Source organism: Saccostrea cucullata, unplaced genomic scaffold (assembly GCF_032062105.1).
Source record: "Saccostrea cucullata isolate Sc308-1 unplaced genomic scaffold, CSIRO_AGI_Scuc_v1 ctg298, whole genome shotgun sequence".
Classification (NCBI taxonomy): Eukaryota; Metazoa; Mollusca; class Bivalvia; order Ostreida; family Ostreidae; genus Saccostrea; species Saccostrea cuccullata.
The window spans coordinates 95,428-116,062 of record NW_026926095.1 but is presented as its reverse complement, the minus strand read 5'-3'; the positions used below and the strand labels follow the sequence as shown (position 1 = coordinate 116,062).

Sequence of the window (20,635 nt, the reverse complement as noted above, 5' to 3'; positions counted from 1 at the left end):
ATTTGACAAACTGATTTAGATAAAATATAAAGATATTCATAACAGTAAGAGTTATCTCCCTTATCAGAGTATCAATAAACCTTAATGATTAATTAAAAATTTGAAGGAAAAACGATTCAATTCGACAGCATCCAATTGTTTTATTTTTCAAACATATACATTTACCTATAGTCATCTTATTACCATTTAGGAATTATTTAATTCTGCATTTATTTTTCTATATTTCATTTTCAGAATGATTCGCGAGGTACTTATTTCCAGTTTCCTGACACTAACCGTCGGGTTAGTTGTTCACAACCCCCACACACATGACCACAATGCTCCTCTGCCAGCATTCTGTAATCATCTGGATTGTCCACGATTCTCCGTCCTAAGAACATTCAAAGTAATTCAACAATTTCTTAGATATTATCGGACCGCGGGGGGGGGGGGGGGGTTAAAAATTGATAATTTCAATGTAGAATTTGTATTTTAAAAAACAAATTGAATGTATAGAGTTAAATAAAATTTGAAGTTTCGAGTGTTTCTATTACCATATAAGTGGAAATTTTAGCGAGACGCAAAATTAGCGATATTTCTTTAAAAACTGGTTCTACTTAAAATGCTCACTAAACAAGCTAGTACTAATAAAACGTAATTTAGCGGTATTCAATTTTAGCGATCTCAACAGCTTCGCTAATAATTCTAAATTTAAATCCTCGCTAAAAAATTATTTTTGTTTTGCTTTTAAATTGTTTTCTATGGTTGATTTATTATATTCAAATTTATTTCTCTATACTTGAAGGAGGGATATGAGCTCCGCCAGTACGAAGCATCAAAATGGGTGATGACAAACTTAACCGCCATGATATTCACGGACGACGATGACAAAAAAATGTTTGATAAATTGTTTTATTATATATCTGGAAATAATTCTGCTCGTAAGTATGTACTAAAATCTTATGAAATGTCAAAATTCTTAGTATCATGCAGCCATGAAAAATATTCAAAACGAAATCTTTTTGTAAGAGACGGATCTGAATCGTTATGCTCTGTATATGTACAATTAAAGAATTAAAATAATTTTTTTTCTACAGATTCAAAAATCCCCATGACCGCCCCAGTATTACGAGAAGTGTTCCATGGACCGGGTCCAGCCTGTGAGAGCACGTTTTTGACCCATTTTATGATCCCCTTCTCCTTACAACAGAACACGCCCACCCCCACAGATCCGACCGTGTATATCAGGGACTTACCAGCCATGCAGGTTTTTGTAAGGTAAATTCTTGTGGTATTTATTATGGGAGTCCACCAATGTTAAAGAGCAACTGGACGGAATGGTAACTGAAACTATTTGGGCTGTGTGTTGCCGCGCGAGGTGGTTGGGGTTTGTGGGTGAAGGATCAAAATATTTAGCAACCGTGCAGATGTACATGTACGAGGATTGATCCAAAAGTTCGTGGAATTTCTTTCTAAAATTTTATCGAGATTTGATTATAGCAAACAATAGACATATTTATGATATAGAGTCATAATGCAACAATACTGGAAAATTTCACCGTGTTCCAATAACAAGTAAGGTCACACCAGCTTTCTGAAAATGGATTGTTGTAAAACCCGGGGGAGACTTCGACGTAACGTCAAGTTAAGCATGTCACGTCACATTATAGAAGCATCTCACCCTAAAGTCCAATTCGAATACGTAATTCTATAAAATGCTGCCCCTTTCTCCAATTTTTTTCTCAAGAAAAGCCTACATGTATCCTCGCTTACACTTATCTTCATTTTTCCCTCATATTTCAAAATACTCCCCATCTTTCCATATGATGCTACAATTTCAGTAGCAATGTCAAGAACAGTACGTCAGCCGACAACGCGGATAAACAATTAAAACAGACCCTCCAAAAAGCGGTCACACCTTTAAAGAACGTCCAGGGAAGTTCTATTTTTCTTAAATTCCGTAAACTATGGAATCTGGAAGGGCCACGTAGTTCAATATTGCGAAAATCGACTAAAGGGTCAATGACGCAAAAATGCGATGGTGAGATAACGATGAAACGATATCGATGAATCGATGTAGCAAGATGACAATGATGCAACAATGCGATGACGATGGTGCGAAAGCACGATGAAGTGATAGTGAACATCGCTTCATCGTCATCGTACTTTCGCGCTATATGGCATAATCGCGTTATCCCATATCGACCCAAACCTAAATAATGCGATAGTAAACTTTATGGCTCTTTTCCTACTGCACTTATTTTTATTTATTTTTTTGTTAATGCAAGATAATTAAAATTCATAGATGTTTCTTTTTAACGTAACAATTATATATATCACAATTTGGTAAATAAATAAATGATCATTTATTTAATTAATCAATTTACCAATATAATATACATGAAATATATATACGTAACATACATTTTTTTTAATTGAACGTTACAGATCATTTGGAGGTAAAGCAACTCCAGACGACTACATGAACGAACTTCAGACTTTGGCTGATCAGATTGGAACCACCGCTAGATTCGAGAATGCATTCTATTTCTTCTCTGGGTACGATAGCCCGTACAAAGTGACGGACCGTCATAATGAAGTATGGTTAAAGAAAATGTGAAGAAAGCGCCGAACGGAACAAATCATTGTCATAATACTAGTCAAATATAATACCTGGTGTTATTATTATTATTTTATACTTATTTTATACAATAAAAAAACTAAAACTTTGGCATCTTTTGTATTTTTAAAAGAACTTCATGAGAGATAGTAAGATATTCATTTAATTAAAGTTCATATGGTTTGGCTGTGTATTCTTTTAAGCGCTTTTGGCGGAGTAAACCCTTCCGCTAATTCAAGTACAACGCCAAATGTCTTGCACATATACACATAAATAGGAACACTGAGAAAATGCGCTTCATTAATCAAATATACGCTTAACTTGTGCAAGAATCAATTTCCGCCAAATATCGTACACGCTAAATATAATACGTTTACAGTACGGCACTGTTTATTAACTTTCATGGTGTATTTTAAAATTTAATTAATATATGAATTGTCAACTTTTTACTACACTTTTTCTAAGACTTCGAAGAACCTTGAATCGTATTTAAGATGTATAAAATGAAAATTGTTGCGTGAAAAGTTTTTCAGTTTCACGTTGAGACTATTTTTAGTTAAATAATACTATAGATTGCAGCTAAGTGTGAAGTTTTACGCTAAGTTACGATCTAGTTTGACAGCTGCGCTCAATGTAAACCGTACACGCCTCCTAACCGCTAGCTTTACGACTAGAATTTTCTTCAAATCCCTGATTGGTTGCTCGTACAACAGACTATTTCTGTGTCAATGTTGATAATATGAGTTGACCAATCACGTGAACTGTTTACGCTGGATGCATCTCTCGAAAAGGATCGTGACGTAATGCAAAACTTAACACTGAACTGAAATTGATAGTAAATTCAAGAGTTACATGTATCCTTCCTGGCTGAAGATCAGATATCCGTTAATTCCGTTTCTGTAATCAAACCGCATCTGTTAATTTCTGTGCGGCCACCTTTACCAAATATAAATATTTTTCATGTATCAGTTTACTGTTTTAAAAACCTTTCTGTACGTACTGTTTTAATACATTAATGATCTTGAAAAAAAAATAAATACAAAAAATTTGACATCCTTAGTTGTATCTAGATTAAGAATTTGGTTTTCATTCGTTCATATTTTTTTAAAGTATATTTAAATAAGAAACGATTCAAAATCAATTAATCTACCAACAGTCGTTGGTGGACGTTACTGAATATAATGTGAACTCTCAGGATTTCTAGATTTTATTAAAATCATTTAATTAAGATTCTAATCATGAATCATACCAACAAGGAATTATTTCCTCATTAAACAACTAGAAACAAATTTCAAATTCAAATACACTACATGGCACAAGTAAATACTTAAAATTAAATGTAAACATGATTGTAGTTAAAAGGTAATTTAACACTCATCTTATGAATAATTCAAAAGGATGAAAAATCATTGCTTAAAATTATCCTTATCATAATTTTTTAAAGAAAAATTCAGCATGTCACAATAAAAACCACAAATCGTGTCTAATGCCAAATAAAACTTTAAAAGTAACCTCAATTTATCCTTACCCAAAGACTACAAACATCCAAAGTCACACGCACACACACCCTGTACATACACACTCAACCGTTAGACATGATGCCGTTAAATTATGAGCAATTTCCTAAATTATTATGCCCTCAAACATTGAACACAAAAAACCTTCTCCACATTTACCCACTAATATGATTAAAACTTGAAACACAATAACATATCCACATTTACCCTATAAAACGATTTATAATCAAAAATAGTTTTTGTGTCATCAACCAATCACATCACTCTCATCAAAATCAACCAATCACATCTTTGTCATCAATGAATCACATGTGTGTCATCAACCAATCGCACCGAAGTGTCTACACTGTTTGATAAACTTTCAGTTTGGCCACATTCATTGCAAATAAAATTAAGACATACACATAATAATTTATGCGTTATGACTTATGTACATCCAGAGAGCTGTAAAAACTTCGTAACTTTTTACAATTAACAATAAAACATGTTGAATGGTATGTACATTGAAATTGTATAAATGAACTTAAGTCTTTGTTTTTGTCAAACATAGTAATTGAACTGCCATTGCTGTGTTTTTATTCCCGGCGTGCATTTTTTCGCTACCACTCCCGCTGGATCCACGTCCAAACACAGTCCAGTCCTTTCATGTCGAATATAGCTGTTCTGTAAAGATATCAAAAATAAACCATGAAAGCTGAATTTTTCCATGCTATAGTTACTGTACTTACTAAAGAAGCTACAGATGCTAGATTTTATTCAATTCACAAAAATAAAATAATATAATCCTAGAAAATATGTCGCAAAGACAATATATATATGTCAGCAATCATCATATATAATTTTTCCACTTGTATTATTTCTCATATTATGATGTTGCTATATGAAACATAATTAATTACATGTAGGTCTTATTTAATATTACATGTATTTGTGTCCTTATCTAATACATAATGCAGTAATCCAGCCTCAGCATGATCATTCCTGTCTCTCTGTCTTAGGATATAAATCAAAATTTTCCTAGTGCCAGTGATTTCTACTGTACCTTGCCTTCATAATTCAGTCTTCCTACCTTGACATGATTGCTCCTGACCCCCGTCCCCCCAAGCCTCATATCGTCATAGTATGGGTTCCTTTGTACCTTAAACTTGAAAACGGTTATCTTCCTTTAGCCCTCCTCTTTCTTGAACATCACAGGGTTCATTTTTACCCAGGACTAACATGTCACCTACAGATTTTTCATCTTGTTTGTGGCATTACGCTACATGTATCTTGCCTTAAAGTGGGTCCATTTATCCCAGGGACCTTGATTTCAGCCCTGTGACATTGGTTAAGCCCTCCCCCTTCTGGCCTTAACGTGGGTCTACTTTTCCCTAAGGCCTATAATGCATGTAGATGTACATTCCTGTAACAGCAGTTGAGCCCCCCTCCCCCTTCTTACCTTAGCGTGGGTCCACTTATCCCTGGGACCTATAATGCAGTCCTCTAACATTGGTCAAGCCCCACCCCCCTTCTTACCTTAGTGTGGGTCCACTTATCCCTGGGACCTATAATGCAGTCCTCTAACATCGGACGAGCCCCATCTTGATTTTCCTTTAGCACCACGCATTGTAAGGAAGTCCTTAGTAAATTATCTTTTGTCAGAGAAAATCCCTAAAAAAATTAATCCAAAAAATAGCAATGACAAAATTTCATTTTATGAAAAAACGAGGGAAACAAATGTAAGGGTTAATAAGATATTTTTCATCAATCGAGATTAAATGTATACAAAAAAGACAATTGTCAAATTTCACCTTCTTCGTTCTTACAAGTTTTATATGATATATTTATTTTTCTTTAAATCATCTAATGAAAGATTTTTTTATGCTTACCTGCGTAGCAAGTTTAAAATGGCACGGTTCAAAGAAAAGACGCTCAGGGGCTTGGAACAGATACTGATGATTGTCAAAGCATTTATTGTCATTCACATTGCGCAACTGTAATAAAAGTTAACAAAGAAATTGAACTATTTTGAAAATTATTTTTATATCCTACATTTTAAAATGAATTCTGCGATAGGAGCACAGGCACCTGACGTTACTTATTTTTCTTTTAATTAAAAAATATACACATACCTAATAATAAACATAGGTATGTGTATATTTTTTAATTAAAAGAAAAATAAGTAACGTCAGGTGCCTGTGGCTGTTTTCTATATTATACTATATATTGGCAAAATTATTGGAGGAGACACGTCCCTCCCCTCCCCCTCCCCCATACCCTCAGTTCCTACGGCCATGATCAAACATCTAATGTTAGAAATATTACCGATCCCCAGGCCTGGACATTTCTGTTGAAGATGAACAGTTCCGGCCAGACGTTGTCGATAAACCACGTGAAATTTTTACAATGGAGGTCCTTCTTCAACTGAAGTCTGGGACTCAAGTCCCCAGCGTCAAGAGTCTGAAATAGAGTTATCACTCTTACATCAAAACATAAAAACATTTCTGATAAAAACTGAATAAACAATATCGCTTTATTTGTTAATTTTTGAATTGAATTTTTATTAAAAGTTTATAATTATGTCTGATAAGGGTTTGAAATTGTAATATTTCACTTTAATTATTTTGCAAGCAAATCATTTCAAACAGACTAACGGACAATTTATACAACATATGTACATGCATGTATTTTTTTTTAAAACAAGAAATAACCCCCCATTCTTTTAATTAAAAAAGTGGGGATTTTTTAGTTGTGAATATTTATGGAAAAACACGAGTTATGTACAGTTGAAGTGATCACATGTAAGAGGAACATTTTTTACTTAGCATATGTAATGTAAATTCGTAGCTAGTTGCAAAATCTGAAGACTTCATAAACATTAACATACATGTACAAATTTCACATATTCTGTTTTCCATTTTATGTATAACAAAGGTAACACGTGTCTTAATCATTGCCTCAAACAAGAAAAAAAAAGTTGCATATGTACTGTTATACATGCGGGCATAGGCTATCACATCAATCATTGTCATTAATTTTCCTTGGTTTAAAATAATATGTCGTTATCAATCATTTGCAGATGCGATCCCTTTTTTATAAATACATATAAATGAAGATTGAACAAGAGATATCAGAGCAATAAGCTTTTTCCTGACTGTAAAATCCATATCAACAGCGAAACTGCATGTTTAACCTCTAATCAGTAAACAATCAAAAAAAAATCTACATCAGAGAGAGGTATTAGACTTCAGTATCGATTGCTCTGTACTTTTCTGGCTTGAGAATGATCGCGGTCCGATTTAGATCTTGAGTTAAATAACATTAATTATTAGCTGTTTTCTAGATCATAATCTGCGTACAGACGTATACTAGTACTAAAATTTCCATTTTTTATGGAATATCAATACATGTACCTTTGATCTTGCGATATCAAAAAGAAGATTGAACATACAAGGGAAAAAATCGAAAAATCGTTTAGCGAGAAAAAAAAGAAATGTGAATTTAGATTAGGTAAAATAAATATTAAACTTAGATTGCAGAATCCATGAACAACTCAAGGGTAAAATCAAATTCATGGTCGCTTTTTAATAGATTCACTTAGTTACACACGACCAAACATTTATAAGTAACACAACACGAATTCACACAAAAGACCTATCTCCAATTTAATGTACCACATGTATGCCTTTTATTCAGTTTCTAGCCCTGGATGCTTTAAACTATAGGCTATTAAGTATTTTTTTTAATATCATGAATTACCTTCATTTCGTCAAAGTGGTCATAGATGAAGCCCCTATACTCCGGGTCCACCCACACCTCTACCGCCCTCTTGTAGTTATACACCTCAATGGTTCTCCTTCCTCCAGGGAAGGAGTAGGGCTGGGACCGGGGGATGTGGCCCAGGTGAGAACAAGGGAGATGGACCAGTCTACCCCCACACATCCACACCTGTAAGAGAAAAATTTTCTTCATCTTGATAGCATGTAACATTTCAAGTAACAAATAAAATTTAGAGTTATTCTTTGAATTAGCTTGGTCAATATTTTTTTTTTAAACGTAATAAATTTGAATTGCAAAGGCAATCTTCTTGTTGATTTCTCTGTACATGACTAAAGCTCGTTAAAAATTGGCAGACAGATCCAAAGGTAAATAAAAAGTTAATTAAACAAAATCTGTTGTGAGCGCGCTATTCCAAAACCAGTGAAAACCTGCAGGTATGTTATTTCCAATAAAAATGCAAAAAAACAAAAACAAAAAACAAACATTTTCCAATATATTAAAAACATCAAAGACTTAAATCTTTAAGTCAAAAAATCTTCAATATAAGGTGCATGCTTTTTTACATAAGGATAGGAGAGACACTTGGATTAAATATCTAATAAAAGTACAGTGTAATTACTAGTATCTTTTGTCCTTCTCACTAAAATCAAAGGTGCTATAAATCTATTCAAATAAGACTAGAGAATGGAGGACTGGTGATCGACATATTGATGCTATCATTTTCTCATCATAATTATAAAAAATAAACATCCAGATTTAAATAATAGTCTGCCTGATCGTATTTCGATGAGACAATAATAAAGATATTAGCAAATATTAAAACTCAGTCGCAAAAGTCAATACATCCCACTGCATGCTTATAGACCGATTTCTAGTATGTCTTTTTTTCTTCGGTTAAAATGCTAATATCATACTGAATAAATTTCTAAATGTTGTTTTTTATGTATCCGAAACCTAGTATAAAATGCAGTCGGTCGATGAAACCGATTTGTCGTGCACGTTTTGTTCCCTTTGTACAAAGCAATAATTTTTTTCCGCAAGCGATTAAAATCTAAGCGAGCAACTGCTGTTATGTGATTTCACTAATTTGTAAAGCTCTTGGAAAAATATCGAAAGATAAGAGAAAAATTTGAAGAACTGATTCCAATGCAAATTGCAAAGTATAAAATTAAGCTAAATAAAAATTACCCTCCATGACATTTCCAGGTTTTCCCCTCCCCACACTTTCATCCCCTCGTCGTACGATCCAATCTCCCCGAAATATTTACTGTCAATGGCGTAGGCAGCTCCCACCATCACGGTACCGCTAAAACACCAAGAGATAAACAATATAAAAATAAACAATAGGATATATTCGTTTTTTAAAAATACAATTCGTAATTTTGAAAATTTTATTCTACTCTTACGGTCTGGTATCCGCCTCTGTTTTTCCAACTTGGTCTTGTCTAAAGAAAGTTTCAAAGAAAACCATTCTCCAATCAAAGCCGTATCGCGTCATATAACCGTCATTGAAGCGGTACTCCAGCGTTTCAGCGTTGACGTAATCCAGCACTCCCATGGCAACTGTTTTACGGTCCTTTTTAATCTCTGTAAGGAGCGGCTGTAACCTGTGAACACAGGAAAAAAGTCACGTCAAGAAATTTTATAAAAACCAAGTACATGTACATGTATATTAATGAAGTACAAGTACATGTAAAATACATGTTGAGATACATGTCTGTATCGAACACTGATATATCTCCGAAAAAGGGATATGTTATCAATATTTTTTTTCGAGATATATATACATGTCACGAGGTTTGACTGTACTTCAATTCAAAACAGGAGAATGAATTGGGTAAGGTTTAGGGTGATTAATTTTTCAAAAATGAGTCCAACAACATCTCTGTTTTATGTGGATTCTATAATCTGCTTCTTTCTTCTGAGGAAAATGGCAAGGAAGGGATTTGAGCGATTCGATTATAGCATGAACGTATTCAGTTAATATATGGCTACTTCCTAACGTTAATTGGAAGAAAATCTAATTCACAGTAAAATTGCAGATTTTTTTTAAATTTGCCAAATCACAGAAAGACGACAGACTCCAGTGTAACAAACTCCTTTATGTGACAAAACATGATTGTGTTTTCCTTCGAGGATAGAGTTCTTTTCCGTTATTCAACAGACATACCATAAAGGACTTAATACTGTATACTGGAATTTAAGAAAATAGCTTCTAGATTCGCTCACGAGTGGTTAAAATGTAATTTTCTAAATGGTTGAAATGTAATCTGTTGCATGGTTTGAGTGTAATCTGCTAAGTGGTTGAAATGTAATCTACTAAGTAGTTTTAGTAATCAAGATTAAAGATCCTTTGGAGCAGACTAATTGGAAGCTAAGCAAAATTGGACCCCTATAGCTAAAAACCTCAACATATTTACTGCAGTGTACGTACTCTCCATAAACATTTGTCGTAAAATTAACATTACAATTTAGTTATGACTTTGAGAAATAAAATCTGTTGTAAATGTATTTTATTTTAATTTTTGAATTTTAATGAATTTACGTAAATACCAGAATTAGCAGGACTCCAGGTAGAAGATGACACATGCAGTCGTCATCATTTACAGAAAACAAAATTAAAAGCACATGTGTATTTATTATGCAAAATTATAAAGTACATGTGTACGTCTATATTGGTCACAAATTTAAGGTGTTTCATTTTATGAATTGCTTATACACGTTTATGAAATGCGTTTTATTTAATATATTTAAAAAATGTTCACATTTCAATGGCAGGTCGATGCACACAGATTCGCATTTTTTTTCCTCACTCAGACCAGAAATCTAGTACGTCTAGGGATATTAGACAGATTAATGCACACAATATTTGTTCATTTGCGGTTGATACACTAAACGTCCCAAAGTGCAAAACTCCTTCTTCTCAATAGAGAAATTTCTAAAGCGGATTTCACAATTACTCGTATAATACCACTCTTCTAAAAATGTCATTTGTTAACTCCCCAAGAAGTAACCTGGCGAGGTTGACGGTGTTATCTTTTATACATACATTTGTAACATGTGCAAACGAAATAAAATCATTGTGCTAAGCAACAGATATATTTACATCCTCTTCCGTCTGCGCCCAGTACAAGATTTTAACTTTTTCCCTTACACAGTTATGAACCAAAAATAATATACCCTGTGGCCTTGAACTTGTTCGTGACCTTTGATCAAAGCCAACTTGATGTTTTAAAAAGCAAAATATGCCAGAAAAAGAATATTATTTTAAAATCTGGACATCGACGTTGAATAATGGTTAAACACTCAATAGTCATATTGACAATAATATAAGGCAATTAACCTTCAAATGATATATGATCAAAACTGAAGTACCACACATATACATGGTTGTAAGAGTGAATGGAAGCAACATTTTTCCTGATGTTTGATTTTTGGTGCATAAAAATACCATTTCACCATTGAATAATACATCCCCCACCCCCCACCCCAACCCCAGTAAAATATCGATGCTCGAAAAGACATCATAACATTTCTGTAAAAGAGACCATTGTTAATCTTGTCTTGTTAATACTGACCAGTTCTCGTTGACCTCCATGTGACTGTCAAAGAAGGACACGACTTGACCTTTGGAGATCCTCCACCCCTGGAGACGGGCTGCTATCAAACCCTTACGTTCAGTATTACGTAGAACCCGGATGAGACCTTTAGGAAAGTGTTTGTCTAAGTAGTCCTCGAGAGATTCTTTTAATTCAGCTGTAAAAAGAAATATTTTGGAAATGATAATGAGCGAACAATTTACAGGCTGGAGATTTTAAGCATATTAGACTAGAGATCCTTTGATCCGCTCACATAGATCTATGTTAACGGGTCTTAGGTTCTGAATACATAACTATAAAAGATAGTTACTCTGTCCGATAAAACTTGCGAATTTCAAAAGTAAGCCTTAAGCTAGAACTAAGATTGAATCCAACAGAAAATAAATTGCATTGATATTTAAACTGTTTGCATAAATTAAAAACGTAGACTTTAAGAGAACAAAGTAGATAAATATTACAAAACTTCTGAAGCTTTTGTTTGAATCATCCTCATCCAATATTAAGATTTGAAAGAAGTTAAATATAGTTTTTTAATCAGTTTTAGAAAATTCTGTATTAGTTACTGACGCATTGTGCTGGCGTCGTCGATGAGGATTATTTCCTGCAGTAAGTGTCGGGGTGTTCGATTGACAATGCTGTATAGAGATCGGAGAAGGACGGAAGGCCACTCGTCAAAGTACGGAATTATAATACTGGTAGTCGGGAGATCGTGTTCGTAAGTCCGACTCTTACATCTGAAATAGAAAATGAAATCACTTTGCTGTGATACAAAAACTTTAAATTAGTTTTACTTATGATAAAAATTATTTTTTTATCCTTTATATGATTATTTCATTGTGAAAACTGACTTCAGTAAGGGAGCAGCTCAGTCAGAAGCTTAGGAGGAAATTCAACATGCTGTATATGATATAATTCATATTGAGAGAGACACGCAAATGTTTGTAAGAATTGGGGATCGAGAAGGTTTTGACAGCAATCTTAAATTTTGAAAATTTATAATGCAGTTGTTAATACATATTGTGACATGACCCGGCGAGTTTTCCTTTGAAGTCAAGCATACTGTAACTGCGATACAGAACACTTTTTGTGGGCGTTTCTTATGCAAATGAACAGAAACTGTACTGTATCTGCAAAATATCAACGATACAGTACGGTTTATTTTTAGCCATGACGGAAAGCTGTATCTGTATAGACAGACACAAAATCGTTCAATTCGCATGATAGCACTGTTAGTATTTACTAAAAATTTGAGGTGAATTAAAAATAAAATTTTACAACGTAAATTTATTAGTGTCGGATTCAAAAATTTAAGAAAAGAGGGAAACAACTGATTACTTTGAACACCCCCCCCCCCCCCCCCCCAAAAAAAAAAAAATCAGTGAAATCGTATTTCGTGGGGTTAGATTTATAACCAACCAAGACACTATGTGCGTGATATCGTTACTTGTTGATAAATTAAAAAGCATATGTATACAAGTTTACCAAAAATCATTTACGAAAGCGAAAAAGAAAAAAATCAAGGAGGATGGGGGGGGGGGGCACCAGTGATTGCTCGGATCCCCTTTGGTTACACTACATTTTATTTAAAACATGAAGTTAAATATGGGTGGGTCCCCTTCCTTTCATCTATTTATTTCAATTTTATATTGACGACCGGAGGACATTTCTCGGACATTTCTCTCAGAATACGATCTCCCCGAAGCATTTTTGTTTCAAAAATATTCTGCATGATTCTTATATATCAAAATATTTTGCATTAATTAAGTCGTGGCTTAAATTAAAAAAAAATGTCAGCAAGAGCTGAAAAGAGAAAAAAAACACTACATAATGAAATCTAAATTTAATTTTTTTGGAGAACAAATTATATTATGCATCCCCTAAATAATTATTTTAAAATGATAAATACCTGCACGTCCACGTCACTCGGCATTTCAGTTGCGAATGCTTAAAATGGAATACTAAATCAACTTTCTGCAAAATCATCTGATTGGTTGAGTGATATGTACCCAAATACGCATGTAAATTAGTGAGGTCATAAGAAAGGTCATGTCACAAGTCATTTAGAATAATTTAGATACAGGGCGGGGCCCGGCTCGCTATCGCTCTCGTTGTAATACATATATGTACTCTAAATAATACTATGACTGCTTTCAGATCTTCGATATTTACATGTATCTCAATAATCTATATTATATTACAATGTAATTACTAATTTAGATGCAAGGCTGATTGGCATAGGCTGACTGTGCAAGCGTCCTTTTTGTCTCAACGAAACAAAACTAACCTCCGAAAAAGGGGCTATCGAAAAACAAATGGACAACTGAGAAAGAAACAGTATACACTTATTTAATGACTACGAGGTAAACAGTCAAAGTGTTGTCCCTCGGTAGTGGGGGAGACCTGGGAAACTGTTGCCCGAGGCCGAAGGCCGAGGGTCTTCCCCACTCCCCCACTACCGAGGGACAACACTTTGACTGTTTCACCGAGTAGTCATTGAATAAGTGTTTTATTACCTAACCTACTATATAATTAATTAAATTGTAATAAAAACACACAAACTATCAATATAAAGTTTTCTCAACTGTTTATTCACATACTTGTCTATTAATTAGCTAAACACATGATATAAAGATTAAATTAATATTTTTAATTTAAAAGTAATACTTAATAAATTGATTGTTTGTGTGTTTTATTTAAATTTGATTAATTATAGAGCAGGTAAATAGTGATGTCGTGATCATCAAAACGCTTGAATATCACGATGACGCTTTAAACAGGCAACAGTTCATTCTGTGGCCCGGTCAACAGTTCACTGTTTCATGATCACGCAAAAACATAAAGTAAAGCGTGAAACAGTTCAAAATGCCTTATTATAATAATTATATAGTAGGTTAGGAATACAGTACGAAAATACGTTTATCTTGATGATTTCCGAGACCAGTGCTTATTAAGCTTATGCTTGCCAAAAGAGGCATGGTTTTGTCATTATGATAGGACAACGCACTTTGCCATACAACACACAGCATTTTTGTTAGCTGCAGAACTCTCTCTGTTTGAGAAAATTCGGACAGATAAAGCAGAGAGCTACAGATCCAAGTGTTGTAAAAACCTTTGATTCATGCCGACGATTTTTTGTCGCTCACTATGGGTATTTTTCGCGTGTTTCATACTTTCCCTAGCGTTGAAAATAATTTTTAATGGTATTTAATAGTTAATCATACATTCAACCTCAATTCCTGATCATTTACTTACCTCCCAACGATAACAAATGGCTGTTTGTGGTTACGGACGTCGAAATGGAACTCTTTTAAACCGACATTACAAAATTATATTTAGGACTGTTTTGGACCAATAAAAGGTAAACAAAGTATCAAATATAAGAGTTAAATATATGAATTAGTATAGGATACCATTCTAAAAGCCAGAGAAAACTTAAGCTTCACAAAATAAAAACCTAAAGTAGCGACAAAAAATCGTCGGCGTAAATCAAAGGTTTTTACAACACTTGGATCTGTAGCTCTCTGCTTTATTTGTCCGAATTTTCTCAAGCAGAGAGCTACAGTTCTGCAGCTACATTTATGTGAAAATGTGGCCGTCAAAGTTGCCAGATCTCAATTAACTGGAGTTCAGAAAAGAAATGTTAGAGAAATCTATATACAGCACACTGTCCGGGCATTGAGAAGGGATCTTCATTGTTACATGTAGATAACAAATTGGAAAACGTATAGTACAAGGATACATTGTGCTCATGAAAAGTACCTGCGGAGCTCCAATTAACGTAACATGTATCAGCTGTGTATATGAGGGGGCCATATTTTATACTAGTTACTGTGTTTAAGTTGTGGACAATTTTTAAGGTACACAACATTGAGAAAATATTTTTTACATAATGTGTAGATAGATTTACGAATAAATCATTAAAAGAAGTAGGATAACTTTTTACATTAAAGTCTTGCAATTAAGAAATTCAAAACTATATATATATATATATCATTAACAATCCAAAACTCATGGAATGGGTAATTTCATTTTTACAAAGGGTACCAGCTATTTAACCCCAGGAAAATTCATAGACAACGAGGAAAATGGGCAAAATAAAAAATACTGTTGCAAACCTAAAAATAGGTATTAAACATGGTAAAACATGTAAATAATGTCTGTAATTTTACAATCTGTCTTGGTCGTACATATAATTATACATATGTAATGTTTATCGTTTTGATATCTGTACACGCATGATCATAGTTACATGCATATAATATTTATGTTCTATGCCTGATAGTCATATTGCTGTGAAGAACCCCTTGAAACATCTGTTTGCTGTTAAAATTATATAGCAGAAACCGATTTAAATTAAAGTATTCATTAACTTTGGCCAGAGGGAACGAAATGTTTTGATAAAGTCTCTTTTCTAATTTCGATTCAATTTCAATTCGTTTATCATGTTTATCGACGTTTTAAACTTCACTTATGCTGAAAATAATATCCTTGGGAAAAACGAAGTTATGAATATCAATATTCCCTGTTTATATGACTTGCTGATATTGAATTTCAATTCTAAAGGAAGATTAAAACACCGTTTACTGTATCCAAGCTAAACCTAGAAATGCGTTTGTCACGTAATAGGAATCCTCATATTGCCAACTCTTATTAAGGATACAGTCATATAAGATATGAAAAGGTTACAATTTCTTTCTAAACAAACCCTTAGTACTGAAAGTGTGGAAAAACGTTCTTTTTTTTCAAAAGACAAATAGGGGAAAGGGGGGGGGGTAAATGTAACGTTTGTAAGATGTTCTAAAAATTCTGTCTTGGTCTAGATCTTCGTCTTCTAAATTAAAAAAATAATAATAACATACAGAATTCCTAACTCATGGTAGATATAAACTCAGTCAGTCGAGATTATCGTTAATTGAAACAGACAGACACACAAAGTACTAACTCTGGCGGCCTTGAGTCGGGGACCAGCCTATTCAGTGGAATGAGGTCACTGGCCATCACATTGATGTTGTAGAGCTGCATTCTCTTCGCCGCCGCAGTCTTCTCCTTCCCCACGAACGTGACACCCCGCCCCATTTCCCCCGTCTTCGTGAGATCATTTTCTCCATAATCGTCTATAAGTGGATTTCCTGTTTTGAGTTTTGGATTTTGTCTATATTCCTCAGCTGTTATGGACACGATCACACCTTTTGAAACCTTGCCCTTGTCTTTTCGTGTGTCATTGCCGAGAATCGAACCAGATCTCGCAACCGACACAACGTCTGTTCGTTTTCTGGTCTTCGGTAGTCTAAGGAAGGAACCATTGCGAGACAAAATGTAAACCTGGTACGTACAAACCAACAGGATGACCGCAACACACGCCACTATATATCGGTACGTGAGGCGCATAGTCCATCAAAAGAACAATAAATTCCAGAGTAAAAAACACAGCCAGACTTCGCCGTCTGGCGTCACATTTTTTCTCTTTTCATTTTTCCTTTTCTTTCAATCACAGATTTCTAATTTGTTTACATGGCGAATTGTTTAAATCTCTATTACACATGTCAGACGAACACCTCGAGAGATTTACGGTATGAAATCAATGACCTGTGACCGGATGTCGTGTTATAATCCACCCGTAAAATTCACTGTTTTCTTTTAACTTCCTGCTGTCTGGTCAACCTGAAAAATAACAAATTGAACTGAAAAAAGAACTTTGACATTTTATAAAGTTCTGTAATATTTTTTTGACGCTTAAGTTATAATCTTTTTATAAACAGCAAGTCAAATGATTCTGATGGAGAGATAAGTTAACCCACAGAGATATGCATTTATCTTGGTACATGTAACTGTCGCAAATTTTCACAGTCTGGTTAAAATCATTATCTTTGATACGCTCTGTATAGCGACCATTAGCATTTCGGACCGTAACAAAGATTTTAATCAGATAGAATTGTTCATAGCTACTGTTGAGAATCCAGTTTATACACAGCACATTTTCAAACACATCTACATTACTGGGTATTAATTCAAGGAGTTTCCGCATTAACAGTGTCCGTACTTCCGGGACCATTCAAATAACACAAGTACATGGATATCCTCACTAAATGCCAATCGTACCGTTCACTTCCACTGATATAAAAACAACACAAAGAATAGAAACTCCTTTCTATTTAGCAAAGTATTCACTGTACCTTCGTAAAGGTTACAAATATTTTATGCAAAGTAGCCTTAAACTTTGTGGTTCCGTTTTCTGAAAAAAATTAATTGCAGCCACAGAAGTAATGCATTTATCTTGATAACTGTCACACAATTTTTTCACGCACTCAAACGTGAATCTTCTAAAAAAAAAAAAAAACCTAAAATTGCATAAGTATATGGTAATTGTTTAACATTAAATCTAAAGTTGTATTATAAATTGTTTATTAAATAACCTGTAACAAATGGTGTCATCATATTTTTTTTTACTCCGTAAACCAATGTCCATACATGCATAATGATAAATGTATACAATGCCATGTCCTTGTACATGGACTGTTGCATTGGACAATAACAGACAATAACAGAAATATGCTATTAATAATGAAAAAAAAATGTTAGGAAATCATTTTAACGATAATATTTTTATCATCGGAGCAAACACGTCACACGTCACTTCGCAAATCAAAGTTCTAAATCGGGAGGTTAATTATATATGCACATTATGGAATTTCATTCATACATTCTCGTTAGCAAACAAAACGAAGACGATAGAATGTTCTCTCGTATAAAAATCGCGTTGAAATTGATAGAAAAGGAGCCACTCATGTGTGTAACAGATTAATTTAATGGGAATGATTTGTCTTTTAACCTCACGTACGAAGAAATCTTACTTTTCTCCAGGGGAAAATGTCATCTATTACAGGTACATCTAATACATGTACGTTTGAACTTAACTTTCGATTATTTCATTTGAAAAGAAAAGAATTATTTTCTCAATTCACGTTTTGCACACGTACATTACGTCAAGTGCGTATATAATGGATGAGGTGACGGTGAATTTAACTTGCAAAGAGAATGGTCAAAAGGTTAGACAAAATAGATTTCATTAAAAGTTCATTATTTCCGATACAACAACAAAAAATGTACACACGTCGGATCCACATACCTTATCGCAGTTAATGAAGTCCCGAAATAGATAAACTAACCTGAGAGATCCTAATCAAGTCTTCACACGGGGCTGAGGACAGGCAGTCCAGCTGTCAAAATTCCCACTCCTCAACCTCTAAACCCGGACACTCAGCATAGTACAACATTACGGACAAGGCTATACCAGTGTTTAGGTTTAGATAACGATCTTACACTTAATGTAGCCCCCTCGTTAATCATCTAGGAAAGAACTCTGTGTTTCCTTTTTTTACTGTTTCCATTTACATGTACCGGGTCACGCTGAGAAAGTGTATATACAGTCTTAGTATATACTCATGTATACACACAAAAATATAAAATATAGCTAAGGTCATTTTGTTGACATCCTGTTTACCTGGCCACTTTGAATATATAACTAGGGACTTGCCAAATCCCATCGTCAGTTTATGAATAATTTCGCTTAATAAATAGCTATACGTTTCACATGGTAATTAAAAGGATGTAACAAAATAAGCATGGGTTGTCTAAATTTTCATATTAAAAGCAACTTTGAAAAATATTTCATTAATGAATCATGGTGAAATAAATGTATTCTCATTGTTTATTATCTATGGCATATAATGCCGGTTTTGGAAAACAAGTATTTTGTAATTGTCCATGTTGTCTTCCATCCAAAACCAACTTTTAATTTGCTTTATCAAAAGTAAATCAAGTATTATATATTTGACCAGTTCATGATTTAAAAAAAAATCCATACAAAATTCACTATTTATAAATTAAAGGATATGGCAATACAATATTGTAACATATACCCCCTCCCCATCAAATACATGTACAATTGTATCTGTAGGAAACTTTAATTCTTACCATGCTTAAGGTTAGGACAATATTTTAGAATGATTTTTTTAAAAACACAAATCTCCAAGCCAGTAAAGTTCCCGATTAGAAATTTGATGAGATAAGAAAAAAGAAGTGTATATAAGCATATGTTAAGTAGCATCGCGTGTGTGTAGGATCACCCTTACAAGTGTGCATTTATCACTAACGACGTTGCACTAACCGCATTGTACAGTTGTAATAAGCCGATAAGACGCCTGATCTCAATACACAATATAGCCTTGTTAGTAATAAAAATTTGTATGAATGGGGTCAATATGTAACTGTATCAGACCCGTACGTAGGATACCGCTTTCTATACAGTTTATGATGGTTTTCATAAATTTTCATAAGCATGATTGTTTTATATATAGCACTACGGACGAGTGTGGAAATTAAATCACAGCAAGAAATGATCCTAAATATTGAGTAAAATGTCTTACCTGTCCTTATGGTTTTCTACCTGTATCTTGACGTCCATTGTTTACTTTACAGATAAAAACCTCCGTGATGCAGTGCAAGAAGACCCCCACAAAAGTTAAAAATAGACAAGTGCATTTCCCCCAAAAAAGAGGGATCGTCTCAAAACACACTCACGCTATTACGTCCAAGAACAGCACATGGAAGGCAGGCAGACTTTACAACAACAAAAAATCAATAAAATGTGGAATTGCCCTATCGATTTATTCCACTGTCGTCAGTCTTTGCTAAAAGTAGGAGAGAAATTCTTATTGTATGAGAATGCACATTTTAACTTGTTCCACTCTGATAATGAAACTGCAGGGCTGTGCAAAAATTCGTTATCGAAACCAAAGTAAAGATTACCTTACTACATAAGCATGTGACTGACTGTCGTTTGAATGACAGAGTTGTAGTGTAGCTACATGTTACATATTAAATACTAGTAAATATTGCCATAATTATTAATTAATAAACCCCACAGCAAATCCAGAAAAGTTTTCTGATATGCCGAAAAAAAGACAAGTCTCAAAGAAATAAAATAATTCACACTGTTTCATGTATATTAGTTAGGGCAAAAAGGTTATAAAAAATAGTGGATTGAAAATAACGTATTTCCTAGCACACTTTCTGACAAGATTACACAGTATGTAATACTGAATAATCCCGGATTAAGAGGGGGCACAAAATCGCCCCCTTAGAACTTCTAAATTAACATA

At 33.9% G+C, this 20,635-nt stretch overlaps 2 protein-coding genes and 1 long non-coding RNA gene across 5 annotated transcripts in view; 2 read left to right on the top strand and 1 right to left on the bottom strand.

The window, feature by feature from the left end:
- Window positions 1-20,635, bottom strand: part of LOC134270757 (polypeptide N-acetylgalactosaminyltransferase 13-like) — a 33,681-nt gene that overhangs the window by 3,407 nt on the left and 9,639 nt on the right. The window contains exons 1-11 of one of the 3 annotated variants that reach the window (XM_062753000.1): window positions 19,901-20,020; window positions 16,417-17,135; window positions 12,042-12,208; window positions 11,454-11,631; window positions 9,282-9,482; window positions 9,064-9,181; window positions 7,855-8,043; window positions 6,421-6,555; window positions 5,985-6,089; window positions 5,632-5,766; window positions 4,663-4,779 (exon numbers count right to left, since the gene is read on the bottom strand). In XM_062753000.1, coding sequence (XP_062608984.1) covers window positions 4,663-4,779; window positions 5,632-5,766; window positions 5,985-6,089; window positions 6,421-6,555; window positions 7,855-8,043; window positions 9,064-9,181; window positions 9,282-9,482; window positions 11,454-11,631; window positions 12,042-12,208; window positions 16,417-16,862 — 1,791 coding nt within the window. In that variant the 5' untranslated portion in view covers window positions 16,863-17,135; window positions 19,901-20,020. Of the gene's footprint in view, window positions 1-3,790; window positions 4,780-5,631; window positions 5,767-5,984; window positions 6,090-6,420; window positions 6,556-7,854; window positions 8,044-9,063; window positions 9,182-9,281; window positions 9,483-11,453; window positions 11,632-12,041; window positions 12,209-16,416; window positions 17,136-18,640; window positions 18,774-19,900; window positions 20,021-20,635 lie in introns of those variants that run through there. The other 2 variants (XM_062752999.1, XM_062752998.1) reach the window with 2 other exon arrangements.
- On the top strand, window positions 236-2,660 carry LOC134270744 (heme-binding protein 2-like). Its single transcript, XM_062752988.1, has 4 exons — window positions 236-385; window positions 785-920; window positions 1,077-1,257; window positions 2,428-2,660. Exons 1-4 carry the CDS (start codon window positions 236-238, stop codon window positions 2,597-2,599), a joined length of 639 nt encoding a protein of 212 aa, XP_062608972.1. The 3' UTR covers window positions 2,600-2,660.
- On the top strand, window positions 18,272-19,987 carry LOC134270759 (uncharacterized). The gene is made up of 2 exons (XR_009992884.1): window positions 18,272-18,357; window positions 19,953-19,987. It is a non-coding gene; the product is annotated as an uncharacterized LOC134270759 (long non-coding RNA).